The 22,528-nt window shown below is 38.6% G+C and overlaps 1 protein-coding gene across 7 annotated transcripts in view; it reads right to left on the bottom strand.

Moving 5' to 3' along the window:
- The window catches only part of LOC126195835 (lysophospholipase D GDPD1-like), a 211,298-nt gene that overhangs the window by 33,367 nt on the left and 155,403 nt on the right, over positions 1-22,528 (bottom strand). Inside the window, exon 7 of one of the 7 annotated variants that reach the window (XM_049934518.1) lies at positions 10,641-11,275. The exons of 3 other annotated variants lie outside the window; for them this stretch is intronic. In XM_049934518.1, the coding sequence (XP_049790475.1) occupies positions 11,147-11,275 (129 nt within the window). In that variant the 3' untranslated portion in view covers positions 10,641-11,146. Of the gene's footprint in view, positions 1-10,640; positions 11,276-17,945; positions 18,149-22,528 lie in introns of those variants that run through there. 3 more of the 7 variants (XM_049934519.1, XM_049934523.1, XM_049934517.1) reach the window with 3 other exon arrangements.

Below are 22,528 nucleotides of genomic sequence, written 5' to 3'. Positions count from 1 at the left end.
TCCGAATGCTAAATTATTTTATTGACTTACTTAAATGGGGAGAAACAATCATCATAATAAAATAAAGGAAATCAGAGCGCTCTATAGATGTTAGTTTTTTTCCATGTTTGAGAGAGCAACAACAGAGAATTATTGTAAAGATGGTTCGATGAACCCTCTGCCAGGCACTTAAATGTGATTTGCAGAGTAGCCATATAACAGCACACGGATATAGGATTGTCACCATATGAGGTAGTATATGGTCATAAGATGCCATTCTGTATGTTAAAATCCAAAAAAGGTAAGACAGAAGAATTGGTTGAAGAGTTTGTGAGAGTGATAAAGGAAATATGGAGCAAGGTCCACAAGGCTAGTACAAGGGCGCTGGAAAAGCTAGAGGAAGCAGTGCGCTGTACAGCAAGGGTGCTGCAATGATGGTCAAGAGGCAATGTTATTGGCTTTTTACACTCAAAAGGGGAAGATGAAGTAGTTGTTTTACAAGGATCAAGGGACATACCAAATTGTGGAAACTATTTCACTATTGAATGTCAAGATTCATTTGCTACCAAGGATGAAAACTGTACATGTGGAACATTTGAAACCATTTCAGGGGAGTCTGGAAGTTACCTCATGAATTGGGGAGTCAGACCAGAAAGGAAAAGTGAAAGAGAAGGCACAGAAAAGTGAACACAAGGTTTTGGACAAACCAATAGGAAGTAGTCTGTTCACATTAAGACCTTGGAGACAAGAGTAGAATTATGTTTTGCGTTTGTTAGGTATAAGTATAGTGAAGGCATAGTGTAGGCAAAATGAACTGCTGTGGACCAGCACCAGACTTATTGGAGAGGAAAGGGTAGTCGGTATTGCTGTCCTCAGGTTAGGTACACCTTGCGACAAGGTGTAGTATAATAAATATGTGATGTACTGAATCGACTGTGAGAAAGCTAAGTGGCAAAGACGTAATCTGAGAGACTCTATGATAATTATATCGTTGACTCTGAATATTACTCTCTCTGTGGTTTACTCGTAACTAAGGGTAACTAGAGTTTTCTGTTTGCTTCTTTTGATGTTATGTGGAGAATTGTACAAGAGACACAATAAACCGTTATTATTTCATGAGAACAAAGGTGAGCATTTTTGGAAGTATTGAAATAGCAGAATTGTTTCAGATTGAATGCAACGTGTACGGGAAGAGACGTGGACAACAGCACTCGAACCTGCAATCTCACGTATGAATAGTTGCTGAAAATATCCAGCCGTCTCTTCCAAGACTCTTCATATGCGCAACAAACAGTAATTATTTTAACAGCACTATCAGAGACAATTTTATCACGTTGTTATGACCTTTTACTGCGAGCATAATACATCGACAACAGACAAACAAAAAATAGACAAACACATAAAAGAATCTATCACAAAGGAGGGGTGGGATCGATGTTGGGGCTGACTTCTGAAAAGTGTGTTTGGAGCAGCTGACGAGGACACCTGGAGGATGAATGACACAGTAGAAGAAATGAAACACTGGATAAAAGAGAACAATGCAGAAAGTGAGTGGCACACCACAAAGATTGCAAGTTTGGAGAAAGATGTTTTTAAACAATACTTGGTTACTACACTAGCTGACTGGGACAGTGGTGAAGTATGTGAAAGTATGTGAAAACTGTGGAGGAATCAGTGAACCAGAACATCAGAAGGTTACAAACCAAAGGAAAGTTACTGGGTATGGAACTAGTGGTGACAAATGGTTACGATTCTTGGAAAACAGCATGTGGGATGCACATGGGAAAGTATCTGAGTTGTTGGAAGCTATGGAGAAAGCTGCAAGAGGAAGACCAGGATTAAACTTGTTGTCACCAGATCAGTACCTAGAGGGGCTACAGGAAGAGCAAAAGGAGCTTCCACCAGGATTATGTTTGACTTCAGAACCTAGTCACAAAAACTTACCTTTTTATTTTAACCTAGCCATCATGAAAGTAAGGACCAATGAAGCAAAGATGTACATTTCAGTTTCCCTTCCAGTCAGAGGGAAGCAGGCACAGTACCAATGTTACACTACATGAACAAAAGTATTTGGACACCCCCAAAAACACATGTTTTTCATATTAGGTACATTGTGCTGCCACCTACTGCCACGTACTCCATATCAGCGACCTCAGTAGTCATTAGACATCGTGAAAGAGCAGGGGGGATGGTCTGTGGAACTCGTAGACTTCGAATGTGGTCAGGTGATTGGGTGTCACTTGTGACATACATCTGTACACAAGATTTCCACACTCCCAAACATCCATAGGTCCACTGTTTATGATGTGATAGTGAAATAAAAACATGAAGGGACATGTACAGCACAAAAGCGTACAGGCTGACCTCGTCTGTTGACTGACAGAGACTGCCGACAGTTGAATAGGACCGTAATGTGTAATAGACAGACATCTATCCAGACCATCATACAGGAAATCCAAACTGCATCAGGATCTACTGCAAGTACTATGACAGTTAGGCGGGAGGTGAGAAAACTTGGATTTCATGGTTGAGCGGCTGCTCATAAGCCACACATCAAACCGGTAAATGCCAAATGACACTTCATTTGGCGTAAGGAGCATAAACGTTGGATGATTGATCAGTGGAAAAACGTTGTTTGCAGTGACGAATAACGGTACACAATGTGGCGATCCGATGGGAGGGTGTGGGTATGGCGAATGCCCGGTGAGCGTCATCAGCCAGCATGTGTAGTGCCAACAGTAAAATTCAGAGGTGGTGGTGTTATGGTGTGGTAGTGTTTTTCATGGAGGGAGCTTGCACGCCTTGTTGTTTTGCATGCACTATTGCAGCACAAGCCTAAATTGATGTTTTAAGCACCTTCTTGCTTCCCACTGTTGAAGATTAATTTGGGGATGGTGATTGCATCTTTCAACACGATCGAACACCTGTTAATAATGCACAACCTGTGGCAGAGTGATTACACGACAATAACATCCCTGTCATGGAATGGCCTGCAGAGACCTGACCTGAATCCTATAGAACACCTCTGGGATGTTTTGGAACGCTGACTTCGTGCCAGGCCTCACCGGCTGACATCGATACCTCTCCTCAGTGCAGCACTCTGTGAAGAATGGGCTGCCATTCCCCAAGAAACCTTCCAGCACCTGATTGAACGTATGCCTGTGAGAGTGGAAACTGTCATCAAGGCTATGGTGGGCCAACACCATATTGAATTTCAGCATTACCGAAGGAGGTCGCCACGAACTTATAAGTCATTTTCAGCCAGGTGTGGGTTGAGTTGGGCTGTTTGGGGGACGAGACCAGATAGCGAGGTCATCGGTCTCATTGGATTAGGGAAGGACGGGAAAGGAAGTTGGCCATGCCCTTTCAAAGGAACCATCTGGCATTTGCCTGGAGCGATTTAGGGAAATGACGGAAAACCTTAAACAGAATGGCCAGTTGCGGGATTGAACCGTCGTCCTCCTGAATGCGAGTCCAGTGTGCTAGCCATTGTGCCACCTCGCTCGCTCAGCCAGGTGTCCGGATACTTTTGATCACATAGTGTATGTAGTCCATGCATACCCCATTAAGTGGGGTATACTGAAAAAGTTTGTCATAGTGAAGGTACAGTGGTTTGTACTGATTGCGGATGATGAGCAGGCATATGAAAATCGGAGAAATGGAGTTGCAGAAGTATTACAGGGGTGAAGTTAAAGTTTGCCCAAACAGAGCAGTTACAGAAGGTCAGAACCCCTGTACAGGGAAGTTACTGGTGAGTCAGAAAATTGGAAATGATTGCAAGAAAGATGTGATTAGGCCTGAGTTCTATTTCTAGCATGTTGAGGCACATTGGTTGTATTCCACCTTTGATAAAGTGATAGTAGTAGCCAGTTGTTTTGAAAAGGGGAAAAACATGATAGCAAAATGATTGGAGCTGAATGGGAGTGGATTGTTAATGAATGGGACACCATTTGAAATAGTGGGATCTCCTTTCCATCTGCCTGCCACAATTTCAAAAATAATCCGTCTATGCATTCTGCAGCCTCACTTGTATTGGCTGGAGGAACCCGTGGATGTGTTACCAGCCACAAATCTGACTACATTGAACCAGACATTAGGACCCGAGATAATTCAGTCCATAGACAAAATCATTAATGAGCAAGAGGGATAAATCTCTGTGGAGACATTGGTGCAGTATGTAACTCAGTACTGGAAATTCAGTACCATAGCAAAACACTGATCACTTCCATACCAGGTGCCACAGTGACACTTACTTGCTAAGCATAGCCTTTATTTGCATGTACAAGAAGCAAAACAAAAGACGAAGTTTGGACCCAGCCACTGTTCAAATCCTGATGGATTGGATTCCCAGAGCCTAGGAGGCAGAAGAGGAGACTGTAACTGCAAACTAAGTGAAACTAAAAGGAAATAACAGAACCTAGGATAAGTAGTGCTTAACAGAATGTGATGGTAAAAGTAATCTTGAATAGACAGCAGACCGTGCCAGTTGCAGCAGCCACCACAGAACTTGTCATTCTAGTTACATAAGAGTAACTTAGTTTAAGGTGACCCGAAGGACCTGGTCTAGGACTTAGATTGCACCAGTATCAGCCACAGGCTAGCACAGATGCTATACCTTACAAAATATAACACAGCCGTCATAACATTGCAAAGCTAGCTGGTCTGGTAAGGAGTGGAAACAGTCTCTCAGCATTGATGGATGCTATGCACATAGGAGACTGTGGAATGCCACAGCCACACTCACACTGATACTGCTTGTAATGAATCACGGTGAGAAGCCACAATCAAGTCATTAGGAGTTCCTGGCTGGCTGTCTGGCATTTTCCTGCTCCTCCTGACTCCATCAGTACTTTGTACATCATTTTGGCACAATATTCATAAAATTGTAAATCAGAGAAGTATAATGTTTCAAATGCATTTATCTGAAAATTTGAGAGGAAGATTTGTCAAGAAATTAATTTAAGAATTGTAATCATAGCAAACTCTCAACAACTTAGACAACATCACAGTTTGTGCATTACAAAAGAGAAGTGTGCTACCAATAGTATCAGTACTTGACTTTGTGATACAACTGTGGACCCGGGTCCAAAGACTATGTTTATGTGAGCACTTAAATGTAGGGGAAAACTATTTCTTTCATACATTTACACTTGCGTTTGTGAAGTCAGTCTTTCTCTTAGTGGATGTCTAGGGTAATGTCCCTGACTAGTAATCAAAACATCTTGGGTCCAGAGTTCAGCCCCATTGACTGTTTGAATTTCGATTAAACACCATAAGCAATGATGGCCAAAAACTTCCAGTTTTGGAGTCACCTTCATTCTACAAATAGCTTTGGTAAAGAGCTAGGGGGAGCTAACAAAGGTTCGGCGTACCCTCTTACCTTTGGGATGGGAAACTGCTGCTAAAAGATGGAAGAATCAGCAATGATCGATAGCATATTGATGCAGAAGGTAACGGAAACCACTGCATTAAAGAGATACAACATGTATCCACAGAGCAAGTGGCTTGTAATTGAAAAGGTGTCATGATATCCTTTCCATTGCTGAAAATTCTAGATTAGCACCCTATCTGAATCCCTGGTAGACGACTGCCAACAAGCTGACAACCATGAGAAAAAGGCTGAATAATTAATGGAAGGGTGCTGTATTGCAAATCAAAATGTGGAATGTCAGATGTCATAATGTAGTAGGCAAGTTAGACAAGATGAAAATGGAAATTAAAGGCTCAGTATAAAAACGGGGGAGGGGAGGGGGTGGAGGAGGGAGGTTAGTGAAGCAGAATGAAAAGAAGATAAAAGATTTGTGGTCCAGTAAATATAGGGTACTATCACCAGCAGCAGAAGATGATGTAACAGGAGGAGGATCATCATGAATATGTAGGTAAAACAGATAGTAAGTTGCTGTGAACATTCCAGTGAAAAGATTATTCTCATCAGAATTGAGAGCAAATCAACACCAACAGCAATAGTTCTGCATACATATTGATGTCAGAAGCAGAAGATAGGAGATGGAAAAATCCATAAGCCAAGTACCAAAAATATCATCACTGGAAAAAATGAGTATTTTTCGACCAATAGAGACACTAGTGTAAAAAGTGAGGTAAATGGGCAAGCAACAAATGATATATTCCCCATACCTAATTTTAAATTGCTCCATCAGAATGTTCAATTGCTGTCCAATAAACTTAATGAAATAAAAATAACATTAAATGATCTGAATATTTCTGCCCTATCCTTTACCAAATACTGGCTTAAACAAGGTATGTTGGACCTCCCTCAGTTCAAGCTTGTAATGTGTAATGTAGGAAAATATCTAGTCATGAAAATTATACTTGGTACACTAATTTTTTGTGATCAGATGCTACAAGCAAGATACTTATTACTGTACATATGTTAAAGAAAATACAGAACTCAACAGTGTAACTGAATACTGTAATCTGTCCAGTGCAGAAGATACATAACTCTTTATAGCTGAATTACCAAGGTAAAATACAATTATTATTTGTGTGTAGGGGTCACCAGATGGAGAGAGAGAGAGAAGTATTTTATAATCATACTGTAGCGTACCGACCAAATTTAGTCAAAAATGTGCAACGCAAAGTAGGAAGTAGATTACAGTAGAGCCAGATACAGATGACCATGGATATTAAGCCTTACAAAACATAACACAGCTGTTGCACATTGCGAGGCAAGCTAGATAGGCTAAGTGTGGAAATAGTTGAGCAGAAAAAGACACAAGCCTTTCCACTCCAGCAATCATGGAAGTGTTTAGTATACTTGCAACAATGCATAGCAGAGCCAAAGAAAGTGCAGCTCATGAGCATGTAAATACCTAGCCATTTTTGTACTGAAATCATTTTGCATTAGTATCGCAGCACTACAACCATGGGGTTGTGACACTTCGGGTACCATACTGAATGCTCTACAGGATCCACAGTTTAATCTCGCATCAGGGCACCCTGCTCTGAGAGACGAGACGCAGAGCCACCACTACCATGGTGGCAACCGTGGATCCAAATCTGCTGCCAACCTCAAAAAATAATTGTGCTGCAGTCACTACCAAATGCTGTGATTTGTGAATTGTGCATTGTTGTCTTTTCTTATTTTAGAATAAGTGAACAGACTAATCCTGCTCCATCATGGGGTTCTCGTGTAGCTCTCATTAAACCAGAAGGAAATGGTAATTCCCATGACTGTGTGCCAGTCCAGCTTCTGCAGGAGTGCAAATCCTACTGGCCCAGCGAGAGGAATGCAGGGTTTGTTTCCCAGCATCACTCCTCACCACTCGGCTCTCCAAATTCTTACTTGTTTATGCTTGGAGCTGACTGCTTCTGTTATCTTTTTATGATCTGAAAGTTGACTATGTAGGTAGGTGAGTGTTGTTTGTCTATTTATGGTACATTCAAGAGGATTAGTGGTCAAATTCTCATCTCTACTCAAAATTTAAGGTGTCTGGCAATCATTTCAATCATTTATGAAAATGCTTATATGGATCCTTTAAACCAGTCACTGTTGATTTCATTCCCTTCATTGGCCAAGTGGGATGTCGTCCGTCTCAAATGAGCAGGTGTCAATGAGATGTCAAACTAAAGTCTTTGTTCTCTTGTTCCTTGTTTCAAATTAAGCATTACACTAGGCTATTGTAATCATTTCTATTTATAACTTTATTCTCTAAAAGATGTCTTGTAGTTTTGGTTTTATATTTCCCCTTTCTTAGTTTCAGCTGACTTGTGCAGTATTTTGTAATTAAATAAGCAATAATTATCATAATAATCAGTACAGAACAACCTGTTATCCACAGCATGGAAATATACTTGGTACACAACTTTTTTGTGATCAGGTCCTACAAGCAAGGTACTTATTACACACTTGAAGGAAGCAGTAAAACAAACAGAAAATTCATTTCATACTTTTTTTATTAACTGCCATTACAAATGATAGAATAGGAGGAAAGTTGTGTGACACGAACAACATGTGAAATTCCATATCACAGGACAACAGTTTCAAAATAGTTTTAAGGAGCACATTTTGTGAAAATCAGTTCATTACAATACTTTTACTATAGTACTATCACACACTTAAAGAAATGAAAGATGAATAATTTAATACAAAACAGCACAATGTACATTATGGATAATGGAAACTTGAGTCAGTTATAGTCTTGGACGGACTGATTATTAGAATTGCAAATATAATAAAAGCTGTACTTTGTGGTTGGCAATATTCTGCCACATTAGTAACAAAGACTGCAAAATGATAATTTCCCTAATCAAAATATCATCATATATCTGAAAAAATATATAATTATCCCCATAAATTAATATTGTGCTTTCCAAAGCAGCTGAATAATGTCATGCACTTTATAAATTGTGTTCATCTATACCTCTCATATAATATTTACATGTACAACAAAGATGGGCATGAAAAGTTAAAGAAAATGAGTGAAATGAGGGAATGTGGGTTAAAAAGGAACAGCAGAGGTGAGGGAACAGAAATATAAGGTAGGTTGAAATAATGAAATAAGTTCCTGTTTTTGGGGGAGCGGGAGGGGGGGGTATGATGAAGAACTAACTTCCAAGATGAGAAGAGAATGGCTAAAACAAAGAAAATGAAGATATGAGATTTGGAAATAAGAATATGAATGGGGAGCAAATAAGGTGAAAGGGATAGTGTTGTGCTTGAAAAGGGGAGATAAGTGGTGAAGACACTTGAGATATACCCATGAAGTCACTGACATATTAAAGCTTAGTCTTACGTTTATTCCTAATCATGTAGTAGAGCAAGAGCACCTACTGAATAAGTTAATACATGAAAAGTGAAACCCAGTTTTAAAAGCAATTAAATATCTTCCTAACAGACATTTGTGCTTCCAGCCAAAAGATCTTCCTGTTAAGTAGAAAACATCCACACACACTCACACAAGTACAACTCACACACATGTGACCACTGTCTCTGGCTGCTGTGATCTGATGCCAGAGACAGTGTTCATTTGTATGTTAGTTGTACTAGTGTGAATGTGTGTGTGTTTTCTACTTCAAGAGAAGGCCTTTTGGCCACAAGTTAAAATGCATAGCAAACTTTCTGTTGTGCATATCTGCGACTCATCTTCTCTATATGGTGAGTAGCAATCTATTCTTTTCATAACACTGTTGTTATTCCATCCCGGACTTGCCAGTGTTTAACTGACATTTGCATCACATTATTTCCTACTTATTAGTCAGTGCAGATTCTTTGGTACCAAATGCCAGGAAATACTTCTGGAACTGATTGCCGCTGTTTTACAAGTTCATAATAATAATAATAATAATGGACCAGAACAAAAGAATCACTGAATGACTAGAACTGTTAATAATGAAAAAAAGAGAAGAGTGATCTCAAAACCGATTAAAAAATTGTGAACTTTAGTTTGGCATTGAACATCAGGCAGTTATGGAATATGTGATTCAGGAATTCTAAATGTTTAAGTCTGACATTGTAATACCTTTTATAACTAGCTAGAAGGAAAAAATTTCTCTTATTCTCAAGAGAAAATATAATGTACTATTCAACAGAAAATAATCTAGCTTTGCACAGAACTAACAAACTTTGTAACTGCTATAGACACATTGTGCATGAAATAGTTGGAGAATATGAAAGAAGAGCTACGACTCGGCGATCAAATTACTTTGTCAGTGATACATTGATAAAATTTATAGAGACATTATAAAGTACATACTACAGAGTTTCCTCCTTTTTAATGAGTTAAATTGTCAATATTTGCTGTGTGGTATCACTCAGTACCTCCTAATGCAGATATTGTATAGTCTATGTAAATCTTTTTCTAACAACTTCTCCTACTTGGTGAATTGTGGAGAACAAATTTTTATTGTAAACTGTAATTTTAATGAAGTAGCTATTTGAGAAAATTTAATACAGGACATATGGTGCAAATGCTAAACAAACTGTGGCCTCTACTTCTAATGTTTGTAAGTACATGTGTATTTTAAATCAATCAATATTACTTGTTTTAAGGTCACTTATGCTAAAATATACTAATTTGTTTAAACTACTGATACTCTTCCATAACAGTCTTTACTAAAAGCCACAGTACAAATTATCAGCTGATCTATCCTGTCTGTGAATGGAATAGGAAAAAAATGGGACAAGCAGTGAGTACAATGACTCAGGAAGTATTAAACATCAAGGATACTCTTGTGTAAATATTTCTGATTGATAAAATGAAAACAAGCAATGAGATGTTAAGTGTTGTATCAGTAAACTGTGCTTGTACAATGTATGTGTACTACACATAAAGAATTAACTATATCACTTTATCAATACTGCAAACAAAACAACAATGTAATATGAAACTTCCTGGCAGATTAAAACTGTGTGCCCGACCGAGACTCGAACTCGGGACCTTTGCCTTTCGCGGGCAAGTGCTCTACCAACTGAGTTACCAAAGCACAACTCACACCCGGTCCTCACAGCTTTACTTCTGCCAGTATCTCGTCTCCTACCTTCCAAACTTTACAGAAGCTCTCCTAGGTTCGCAGGAGAGCTTCTGTAAAGTTTGGAAGGTAGGAGACGAGATACTGGCAGAAGTAAAGCTGTGAGGACCGGGTGTGAGTTGTGCTTTGGTAACTCGGTAGAGCACTTGCCCGCGAAAGGCAAAGGTCCCGAGTTCGAGTCTCGGTCGGGCACACAGTTTTAATCTGCCAGGAAGTTTCATATCAGCACACACTCCGCTGCAGAGTGAAAATCTCATTATGAAACAATGTAATATACTGTCTGGTCCCTTGAAAACAAGTATCAGAACAATATTTCTTTCATGGCAGCTCTTTCTGCACAATAGACTACTGAGATACTAAATAACACCGTTATCTCAATAAGTGGCATTATCTTCCACAACCATAAAGGCACCTTTTGTGGAAATAAACTACTAACAGTGACTAGGAATGAGGCACATTTTGTACATTATTTGTGGAAATATTGTAAAAATATAGACTACCAAAATAAATTCTGATGATAAGAAACAAAATTCTCAGATGCCAAGAATGTACACCGATCATAATGATAATAAATAATAATAATAAAGATAATTACAAAAATTACTTGAGGGCATTTATATAAATTAAACACAAAAATTGTGTAACAGGTATGGCATAATGGAATGACGAGCAACAAATATCACTGATACTGTGGGTTTTCTTCAAGAAACTTCTTGAGCCTCGATGGATAATCTGTCATAACTCCAGATGCACCCAGTTCGAATGCTGTTCTGAATTCATCTTCATAATTCAGTACCCAGAGGTATGTCTAAAACGAAAAAAAAAAAAAGATAATTTTCTATGTTTCATGTTTCTTAAGAATGATACCAATATGTAACATTTGTAAAACTTGTCTTGATTATGTAAAATACACACTGACAGATAGTGTACTGTACATCACAGTAAACTACATCAATTTTTTGCTATTCCAAAACCCATTTTGTAAGTGGAGAGATGTGAGATCTCTGCTCATTGTTGCTTTCATTTCCAGTGATTGTTCTCCATACTAGAACATTGTTGTACCATTTCTTTAGCCCAAGTCACAATGCTGGAGCAAGAGGCACCATTATCTGTTGTGCTACACATTATAATCAAGTTTCTCACCACAGAAAGCATAAAACCATCCGAAATTTTTTAAAGACTTGCAGTACTGTTCGGGGCAACACCCTGAAAAAGACTCAAGTGTACTCATGGCAAAACCAGCTTTTATGAGGACGAGAAACCATTTAGAATGCAGCATACTGACATCACCAAAAGCCATATCTCGGGGGAGGGGCAAGGTTTTTGCTAGAATCTTTTTTGATTTCAAAGGAATTCTTCATCAAATTTCTTCATGAAACTTGGGCTATGAACACTGCATACTAATGCCAACTTTTGGGCCAACAAAACATGTTTATCAGAAGAGATGTGCATTTCCAATCTGGGATGTGTCATGCATCCTGAAAGTGCTGGACCCCTCACAACTGCCCGAACTTAACAAAAAATTAAGGAATTGTTCTGGACCACACTACAACATCCTACCTACAGTCCACACTTACTGTGCTGTGATTGTCATTTGTTTGGCCCCCTAAAGGAAGCAGTCAAAGGACACAGATCTGATGATGATGGCACTGTCGAAGTGTTTGTGCACAACCGGCTGCTATCACAGAAATGTTCATTTTACAGAAACCGGATGAAGAAACTGGCTGGGAAAAATGTGTTTCCTGTTCAGGAGACTACATAGAAAAATAAGTGTGTGCGTGAATTTTTCTGTTTTTTTTTTTTTTTTATTTTTTTATTTTTTTTTAAAAGCTCTAGTTTGTATCTGATTCATCCTTGTACCTTGTCTGAATTCCACTCCATTAATTGAGTCAGCATCACTTTTATTCGAAGTATAGCAATAAAGTTTCACAATGTCAGTGCCACTGAAATTGAGAACAGATTTTGTGCTCAGTTTGGAGAGATCTTCTTTGCCTGGGCGTTGACCAGTGGAGAAAAACATTTTAGATGTGATGTGACAGCCATGTATGTCAGGCAATAAGATAACAATTTATGTCTGGTTTCAATGACCAAAGGCACTTTTGGGCTTTAGTCTCAAAACTAGTTGTGACTAAATAAATATAGAAATAAAGTGTAGCAGTGGAAAAGTTAATTCCTAAAACTCTCAAATACAAAATTTAAATTTTCACAATGAGAAATTTGTGAAGGAAGAAATATAATTCAAAATGCAAGTCACAAACACTGAACAACCTCAATGTTTGTCATATTACTGAAGGTGATTGTTGCTCAACTCTGATAGATTGACTTTTTTTCCTTCCTCGACAAGGGATTTGTTATGAGAACAGCAGGGGTGTTCTAGAATATGAAAACAACAGAAACACAATACATTACCAAGCCTAATATGGTGTGGAAAAACGCTGGGTTCGAAAACAGCTTCCAGGCTTCTCAGAATATATACATACATGTCTTGTGTAGTTTTCAAGCGAATCTTGTACCATTCTTCCTGCAAAATAGTAACAAGTGCAGGTAACGATAAGAGGCCTCTGTTGAGTCAATCACAAAGGCTCATAATATGGACATCTGGTGATTGTGGTGGGCAAGGGAAATGTGACAATTCACCCTCAGGGTCATAAAAACAGTCCTGGATGATGTGAGCAGGGTCCCAATTGTCTTGGAACATGGTATACCCATTGGGGAACAAACAGTGTACCTAGGGATGGACCAAATCAGCCAAGATGGTCATGTAATCCTTGGCAGTAATGCGACCTTGCACACTAACCATGGGGACCATGGAATACCAAATATAGCTGTCCTGATCATCATTGAACACCAGCCATATTTCACTCTTGGGATGTAAACTTGGCCAGAAGTTGGAAACAACATGAAACAAGATTCATCGGACCAAATGATTTTGTTTCATTGCTCCATAATCTAGGCTTTATGGCTATGGCACCACATTTTCCGGTTACAGGCATTTGCATCATTTATGAGTGGTTTAAAAAATTCCAGCTCACTCTACAATTCCCTGCTTATAGAGCTTCCTTAGTGTTATTTGGGTGCTGACAGTGTTCACAAGGCTGCATTCAATTCTGTAGTGGCTTTTGAAGTTGTTGTCCTCTTATTTTTTGTCACAATCCTCTTCAATCACCATCTGTCGTGATCACTCAACATGCACTTTTATCCACATTGTGACTTAGCAGATGATTTTTCCAATCTCCACATATGCAATATAAATCTTCAATACTATGCCTCTTGAGACACCAAATACTTTAGCTACCTTAGTTATGGAAGTACCCATCAAACAAATACTAACAATCTGCCCATGTTTGAATTCACTTAGCTGACATAATGCACTCACAACTACACAGAACACTCCATTAAATTTCGGGCATACAGCCGCGCAAATAAAATTTCCTCTACTGATATTTCAGCCGCGTATCATCCGGCCATCTTCAGAGCGAGTCACAAGACTGACTCGCTCTGAAGATGGCCGGATGATACACGGCCGAAATATCAGTAGAGGAAATTTTATTTGCGCGGCTGCATGCCCGAAATTTAATGGATTATTCATTACGCCGCGAGAAGTTGAAAATGCACATACACAGAACACTATTCTGACCACAGCTGACACTTGCAATATATTGAGGACGTTTCACAGGTGCCATTTATTGTCAAACACAACAGTTCAATCTGCAGGCTTCCTAGCATTTGCATTTATGTTCAAGGATGTATTTCTTCTGGTGTTCCCAAATTTTTGTACAGCCTTTTTATGTGACCACAACATGTCTAACTCAAAGAAGGTGGGAGGAAGGTATAACATAAAGATAAAAATCTGTCAACTTCCATGTGGTAGGTACAACTTTGAGGATTCTGAAGGTTCTCTGCTAGAAAATTTTATCCTCAGTCGCAACTGATGACACCTACTACTGCAGTCTCCGGGAGGAAGCTTTGTTGACCAATCATTCCAATACATGTGCTTTCCTCATTCAGATAAGATACTGTTGCAATGACTGAAAATAAGATTAATGTGCACTAGGTGGAAAATTCAAGGAAGAGAGAAAAGGAAGGAGGAGGAATAATTGCAATTGGTGTAAACAAGGGCTCATTGGGCTTCAACTACCAAGTTTGGGTTGGCACGACATTTTCTGTTCCTGTAAATACAAAGAAAAGCCTCATTTTAAAATGGTTCAAATGGTTCTGAGCACTATGAGACTTATCAGCTGAGGTCATCAGTCCCCTAGAACTACTTAAACCTAACTAGCCTAAGGACATCACACACATCCATGCCCAAGGCAGGATTCGAACCTGCGACCATAGACTGAAGCATCTAGAACCGCTCAGCCACACCGGCCGGTGCCTCATTTCATTTTAAGCAATATCTATAGTTATCAGCTGTGTAATCTGGAATTAATGCTCTAGGCATAGTACAGAGAGACCCAAGCATTCCTTACAACACAGATAACATAGAGCATACTTTATTTCTCATCAATAGCAGATAGTGATTACCATGACAAACTACCAATGTACCATCCATAGGAGTATTTCAGGCTCTAGTTTGTGAGGAAGGACTCATGTTAAATGTGTTAACCTCTAACCTCTGTGAGATGGCTGCCGAACATTTTGGTGGACATCCCTCACCTTCTTCGGTCATTTCACCTTTTCTCTTTTTTTGTATCTCTCAGTTGGAACGTTGACTTCTTGCTGTGAAGGCGGGGTGCCAATTGCACTAACTGACCATTGGTAAGTTCACAGTAAACCAGCCCTGATGTCTCGCATATGCACAACACAAGTTGTGCAATTATTATTCGAAGACATGTTTATCAACATTTCATTTTCATTGCGATGATTCTGGTGTAATACTGTATAGTTATTATTGACTGTGTTTCTTAATTAATTTGCACAATGTGGAGACTCTATCAGGTCCAGCTCAACTTTCAAATGCATTTGGAAGAAATTAATGAAGTTTTTGGTGACAGTCATATTGGTCCAGATTATGAGATAGAAAGTGATGATGATAGGAGTTTAAAACATAAAGTGGATGAGGGTGATGGAAATGGATTTGTAATGGATTGTAAATGGTGAAAAACTTTGACTCAGGTGCAGCGAATTATTAATGCCGAGAGTAGTATAAACTGCCTGAGAGAATTGGGCGTTCCGTGCTACGGATGCATCTCTCTGGAATAAGAAACCAAATATGTATATTTGAGGACTCTGTGTGAAGTGGTTATGGAGATCGGGTGTATTTTATGTTGGAGAGATTTTGCTATTGTTGTGCGATGCTATTAAGCTCCATTGTGAATGTTTAGTTAGTCGATGGCACAATAAACAAAATTCAAGAAAATAATATGCATTCAAGGTGTGTATTTATCAGTTTATAAAGATTTGACAAAAATCCTTCAGATATCACGTGACGTAGATCGATCGGAGGTGCAGTGTGGAATGATAGTGCGAACCTGCATCTTGTCACGGTCAATATTCTTCGAGAGAATATCTCAGAAGCAATAAACTTTTCATAGATAAAAAAGTTAGACACATCAATCCATACACATCATACAACATAGCACCTAGATGTGCCGAACGATCTTCATAGCAAACTAAACATTTTAGAGATTTCAGGTGGAGCTGTTCCGACTAGGAGTATCAGCGAGATCGACGCTGTGGTATTTAAAATCAAAAGACTTATATTCTTTAGCTTTTAAAGGACTGAAGCTAAAACCTAAATAAAACCACTAAAAATCATAACTAAAAATCCCAAAAATAAAGAAGAAGCAGAGAATTTTCTTAAACAAAATGTCTTAAATAAATAAATAAATTAAATTAAAATAAAATATAATAAAGTTTGGAGGGTATATAAATTGCTGAAGATGATCTGAGTAAAACAACAGTCATGTGACTATGATTTCTACTTTTATGATAGGTGAAACTCTACTTTTATGATATGTGAAACTGATTCAAATGGAGAAAAGCACAATCACCAACTAACAATCAGACAAGACAATGTAACATAGTGTTGCAGATTCCTGGTCTGCACCTTTGGGCTAATGCCATGGATAATAGAAATAGAACTGCTGAAGAACTATGGGGGTCTACTTTTTGCTCATAACATTTTAGATGAGATTCTGCAGTGATAAAAGAATAAAAGCAGTCAAATAAAAGTACTCTCAAAAGAATATATCACTTCTACAAGATATTGATGTTCTTGAACTGAAAGCTTTTATAGGCTTATTTGTATTCACAGCAATATCCAAATCTGGTAACAAATCCATATATAAGCTTTTCTCAGTATGTGGAACAGAATCTACTATTTTTCATAGTACTGTAACAAAAAGTTTTTGTTCATATTGGTAGCTCTTCTATTTGTAGTTGCATATAAGGAGTCTACAATACATACATTAAGAACTTGTATTAGGAGGAGGAGGAGGAGGAGGAGGAGGAGGAGGAGGTGGAGGAGGAGGAGGAGATTAGTATTTAACGTCCCGTCGACGACGATGTCATTAGAGATGGAGCACAAGCTTGGAGTTGGGAAGGATGGTGAAGGAAATTGGCCATGCCCTTTCAACGGAACCATCCCAGCATTTGCCGGAAACGATATAGGGAAATCACAGAAAACCTAAATCAGGATGGCCAGAGATAGGTTTGAACTGTCATCCCCCGAATGCGAGTCCAGTGTGCTAACCACTGCACCACCTCGCTCGGCTTCTATTTGCAAACTCAGATGGTAGGGCTGAAAGGAAAAAGGGTAATGTGAATGCCACAGTGCCAAACATTTGTAACAGATTTGTTGTTAACTATAAGTAGTGTTGCTGCCCAGGCTGTACTATGTGCATTGACAAAATACTTGTGCCTTTCCCCATTTGATGTAGATTTCAGGTTTAAGAGCTAAAAAAAATCAGTGAAATATGTGTTAAAGATTGTGTGTATGTCAGACAGCAGGACCCAGCCTGCACTCTGGCCTGAAAGTTAACATCAAAATGTGAATTTATACTTGAAATTTTCAATACTTTATATCTGTTTCTGATTCTTGGTCATTCAAGAAAGACTGGCATAGCATTAGATTAACAACTAAAAGTTTTATTTCTATATTTTCAAGAAACTTAGGGCAGTCCACTTTTTTGGAACATTGTTTGCATATTTTCTTTGTTTTATTCTTGCTTATTAACCCTTTCACTGCGCATTTACTCTCAGTGGCTCCCGCCCTGTGCGCGTTATTTTCACCCAGTGCGTATATATACGACTGTAGCAGTCTACTGTTATTATTGAGATAAAAATGAGACGCAAAATCCAGTATTGTCAGTGTAAATCGTTTCCTTTTTTAAAAATCTTTGTTCAGAAAGTCTTATTTTGTTCAAAAAAGGTACTTTATTAGGTGAAAAAAATAGAAAACATATTACATTAGTAATACTTCAAAGTGTGATATCTCTCAAAACAAAAATTCAAACATAAAGGCACATTACATTTTATACAAATGTATCTTGTGTCACTTCGTTTATCATGTTTTGCACATACAATACACCTTCTCTGGGCGGCCTTCTTCTTTGAAGCTCCTGGGATTAGCGAGATAAAGTAGCGCTCGGTTAGGCGTAAGGGGATTGTCACCATCAGCCGATCTCCTTCCACGACGTCCCTCTGTTTGCTTTTGGTGGTGAATCTCCTTGATAAGCTTCTGTTGAAAATCAGATAGTGAAATATTTCGTCCTGTTTGAGTTTTATATAATGCATGTGCATTGAGCAGAGACAGATCCACCAAATGAAAAAATACTTTTTTATACCATTTTACAGTTTTTCGTACACATTCTACTGAACTTAGCATCATGTCACTCCTGTCGACAGCCCCCATATTTTCAATGGTTTTGTTTTTGGTTCATTCGCGGTTCTGTCAATTTTGTCAGTCGCTGTAATTTCGCTTTTATGAAAAGTTGAAAGCATCCTCACTTCCCGCTTGTCCTGCCACTTCAGAGCAAGAAGTTTATGTGTTGACATAAACTCGATCTCACCTTTTCTAAGTTTTTTTGATAAAGCAGGCACGCCTTTGCAGTTTGTTCTCACAGTTCCACAGGCATTAGTCACTCTGTCAAGCAAATAAGAAAATAACGTTGGGCTAGTGTACCAATTGTCAACATATAATGTGTGACCTTTACCAAGGAAACGTTCAATTAAAGTGAGAACAATGCTTCCAGGTATTCAAACATTTACACTAAAGTCAGTTTCTTTTTTTACGTCTGCTGCTGCACCCGCATAAATAATAAAGTCAAGAATATAACCAGTTTCACATTCACATAACACAAAAAATTTTACATCAAATCTGTGGCTTTTGGAAGGAATGTACTGCTTGAAGAGAACTAAACTTTCGTCAATGTACAAATTTTTAAAAGGATAGAAAGCACCTAGAAATACTTTTCTTAAGTGATCCACAATTCGACGTAATTTCCAGATTTTGTCATCTCCAGGGTCCTTACTGTTATCAGCAAAATGTAACATTCTAAGTAACAGAAGATATCTATCTCTCGGCATGATTTGCGCAAACATTGGAGTAGACAGTAACTGATCATTGGTCCAATAACTGTTTATTTCATGTTTTCTCACTTGAGCCATCAGAAAATTTACAGCAAGGAAACAGTAAACTTCATCACTGTTTGTGTTTTTCCAATGTCGCAGTCTTGATTTTTCAATGGCATCATTGCAAAGGTGTTCATAATATAAATTACATTGCTCAGCTACGTAGCTCACAATTTCTTGGCTAAAAAAAACTTGGAAGCAGTCGTATACAGTACATAAATCATCTAAATTGACGATTTTGCAACCAGAACCACTGTTATCGAAATTATACACTTTAGGGTCCAAATCAGAGCCTTTCCATCTAAAATCAACTGTTTTGTGTCTCTTAGGAGATTTTTCAGGCATACGCTCAGGCTCTTCTTCAGAATCGGAGAAAGAATCGATGATAACATCAAAATCTGGATCTGCATTTACTGGTTCAACGTTTGTTGGTTCACAAATATTTTTTATATTTGTGGTGACAGACTGATCTGCCAGCTCATTGTCGTCATCCATAATCAGCTGGATTGGGCATGATGATGTCCTCGTTGTCACTTTTGTTTAGAATACTCAGCAGCTCATCGTCTGCAAATGGACGGTAACGTCATGTCATTTTATTCGGTAACGCAGAAACTGCCACACACAAACTAGGTAATATAGCGATACGAATGAACTCAGCAGAAAGAGAATTCAGCATTCAATAGTCGTTCAGGTATTTCCTAGTATTCCAATGATTAAACTGCATACTTGCGCAACAATTACCTCCAACTCACTGGCCCGATTGTCGGCGTTATAAGTAACTATACGACTGTAGCAGGGAACCGCTGTAAGTATTTTTTATAGCAAATAGTATATATATGTCTGGAGCACTGAAACGATTAGCGTATATTTACGTCTGGAGCAGTGAAAGGGTTAATATTCTTTGTGATATTTCACTTTCATATGTTTGAAAATACATGATATGACTAGCAGAGGTCAATAAACAATTAATAAGTTAAGACAATGTATATAAACTGACAATACATTTCTGACGTCTGACAGACAATGTGATACCAATTACATTACAAAAGCGCGTAACGAGTTAAGCAGGGTTATGGTGTGGCTAAAGTGACATTGATGAACTTCACACTAATTCAGTGAAAGTTAGGAGCAGTTAATGATAAATTAGTCCAAGAAAGAATGAAAAAAACTGTAGATTACAGCAAACACATTTATAAAGGTTCACTGAATGACCAGATACAATGTAAAAATAATAATCTGTTAACACATAGCCTAAGAAGGAAGGAATGTTAGATTAAACATCCTGTTGACACTGAGGTAATTAGAGACTGAACACATGGTACAAATGAACAAGGATGGAGAAGGAAATAAAGTGTGTACTTTCCAAAGGAACTATTCTGGCATCCACCTTAATGTAGGAAGCCCATGATTCAGGTCATATTCCTATACTTTTGGTGTCTCATGAAGTCCATTTTTGCAAATTAGGTTGTGTAGATTATATTAAATATATTTATTTATCACAATATTTCAGTTACTATCATCATCAGATCGAAACTTAGAACTTGTAAAATAGCAATAAGGATGAGTCAGGCAACAGTGAGTTGTACAAAGAGCAAGGTAGAAGGATTTTTGCCAAACACAGATACATCAGTAATATTTATGAAGTGGTACCCAAACTGGAATTATTTTTTTAAAAGCTATATATTTTCAAAATATTCTCCATTTTAACTAATACATTTGTCCTATCAGTGCTGCCACGTCCCCCCCCCCCCCTTGACTTCTTCAATATTGTCAAATTGGTGTCCTTTCATGCCCCTTTTCATGCATGGAAATAAGAAAAAGTTGCATGGAGCCAAGTCAGCCGAGTAAGGAGTGTGGGGCATGCCATTTTTAGCCAAAACTGTCCGACAGCGATGAGTGTATGCAGTTGCACTGTCATGGTGGATGAACCAGTCTTCTGTATGCCACAAATTGGGTATTTTTTGACTAACACTGTTGCGCAATCTACTTGAAACTTCCAAATAAAAAGTCTGGTTGATGGTCTGACCTAGGGGAACAAAATCTGAATATTTCCACTGATTTTGGCAGTTGATGGGTGTCCAGAACGAGGTTTGGCATCAATCGTCATGTTGCCATGTTTAAATCGCGCAAACCACTCATACATTTGAGTTTTTCCCATAGCGTCATCTCGATAAGCTGTTTCCAACATTAAAACAGTTTCAGCAGCATTTTTACTGAGCAGAGAACAAAATTTCACAGCTGCGTGTTGCTCACTTAAACTTGCCACCATAAAAAACGAAACAAGAACAAATCAGCGCTAGCAAAGACAATCACAGTAGATGAACAGAACAAATGGCACTGAACTGGCAGTGAGTTGTGCTATGCATGCCCATCTGCAGAAGAGTGTACTATGCAAGCTCCACCCACAGCAATGTTATTCAGTTTTATTACCACCTTGTATGGACATTTCTTTCTGTTATTTTGGTACATGTCACACACTAAAATTATGAACTAACTATGAAACAGATAAATGCAAAATGGTAATCATGCACTGACCATAAACAAAAATGTAAACAAATTTCTGGAATACTTTAAAGAGAATTTATTTTGTGGGCAGTGGAAGTGTTTGAGAAAGAAGTGGCGGTGCAGTAAGAGATGGACGTGCAGTAAGAGATGGAGGTCCACTGAGAGGTGGAAGTACACAGAGAGATAGAAAGTGGAAGTAGAGGTAAAGGTACAGGTAGAGATGAAGACAGATGCAGAAGTAGTGTGATGGAGATCCAATCAAGAGGATCCGCTAAGTTTTGTATTTATCACTGCACACACATGGGTTCGAACCCAGCCACTGCTTGAATTTTGAATACAAATCATCAGCAATGGCAGCCAAAGTCTTCTGGCATAAGAAGACACTCTCATTGTGCCAATGCTCTTGTCAAAAAGGTAGAGGATCAGACAGAGGTTTAGGGTACTCTCTTGTCTCTGGGGTGGGAAAGTGCCCCTTCAAGGTGGAAGAATCTACAGTGATCATTGACATGAGGATGCAGAACACAATGGAAACTACTACATTAAGAATACATAACGTGTATCCAAAGGAAATTTGGCCTGTGAGTGAACAAATGTCATGAGGATCTCTCCAATCACAAAAGATCCCGCACCGTTCCTCCATTCAGATCTCTGGGAGGGGTTGGGACTGCCAAGGGTGAGGTGACCATGAGAAAAAGATGGAATAGTAAATGATAGGATAACATTCTACGAGTTGGAGCTTGGAATATAATAGAAAAGCTGAAAAGAGAAATGCAAAGTCTCTATCTAGATATAGTGGGGGTCACTGAAGTGAAATGGAAAGAAGATAAGGATTTCTGGTCAGGCGAATATAGGGTAATCTCAACAGCTGCAGAAAATGGTAAAATAAGAGTAAGATGCATTAGGAATAGGAAAGTATGGCAGAGAGTGAGCTACTGTGAACAATTCAATGACAGAATTATCAGATTTTACAACAAACCAATGC

This window comes from Schistocerca nitens, chromosome 1 (assembly GCF_023898315.1).
Source record: "Schistocerca nitens isolate TAMUIC-IGC-003100 chromosome 1, iqSchNite1.1, whole genome shotgun sequence".
NCBI classification, from domain to species: domain Eukaryota; kingdom Metazoa; phylum Arthropoda; class Insecta; order Orthoptera; family Acrididae; genus Schistocerca; species Schistocerca nitens.
The sequence above is the reverse complement of the archived record's forward strand: the minus strand, read 5'-3'. Positions and strand labels throughout refer to the sequence as shown.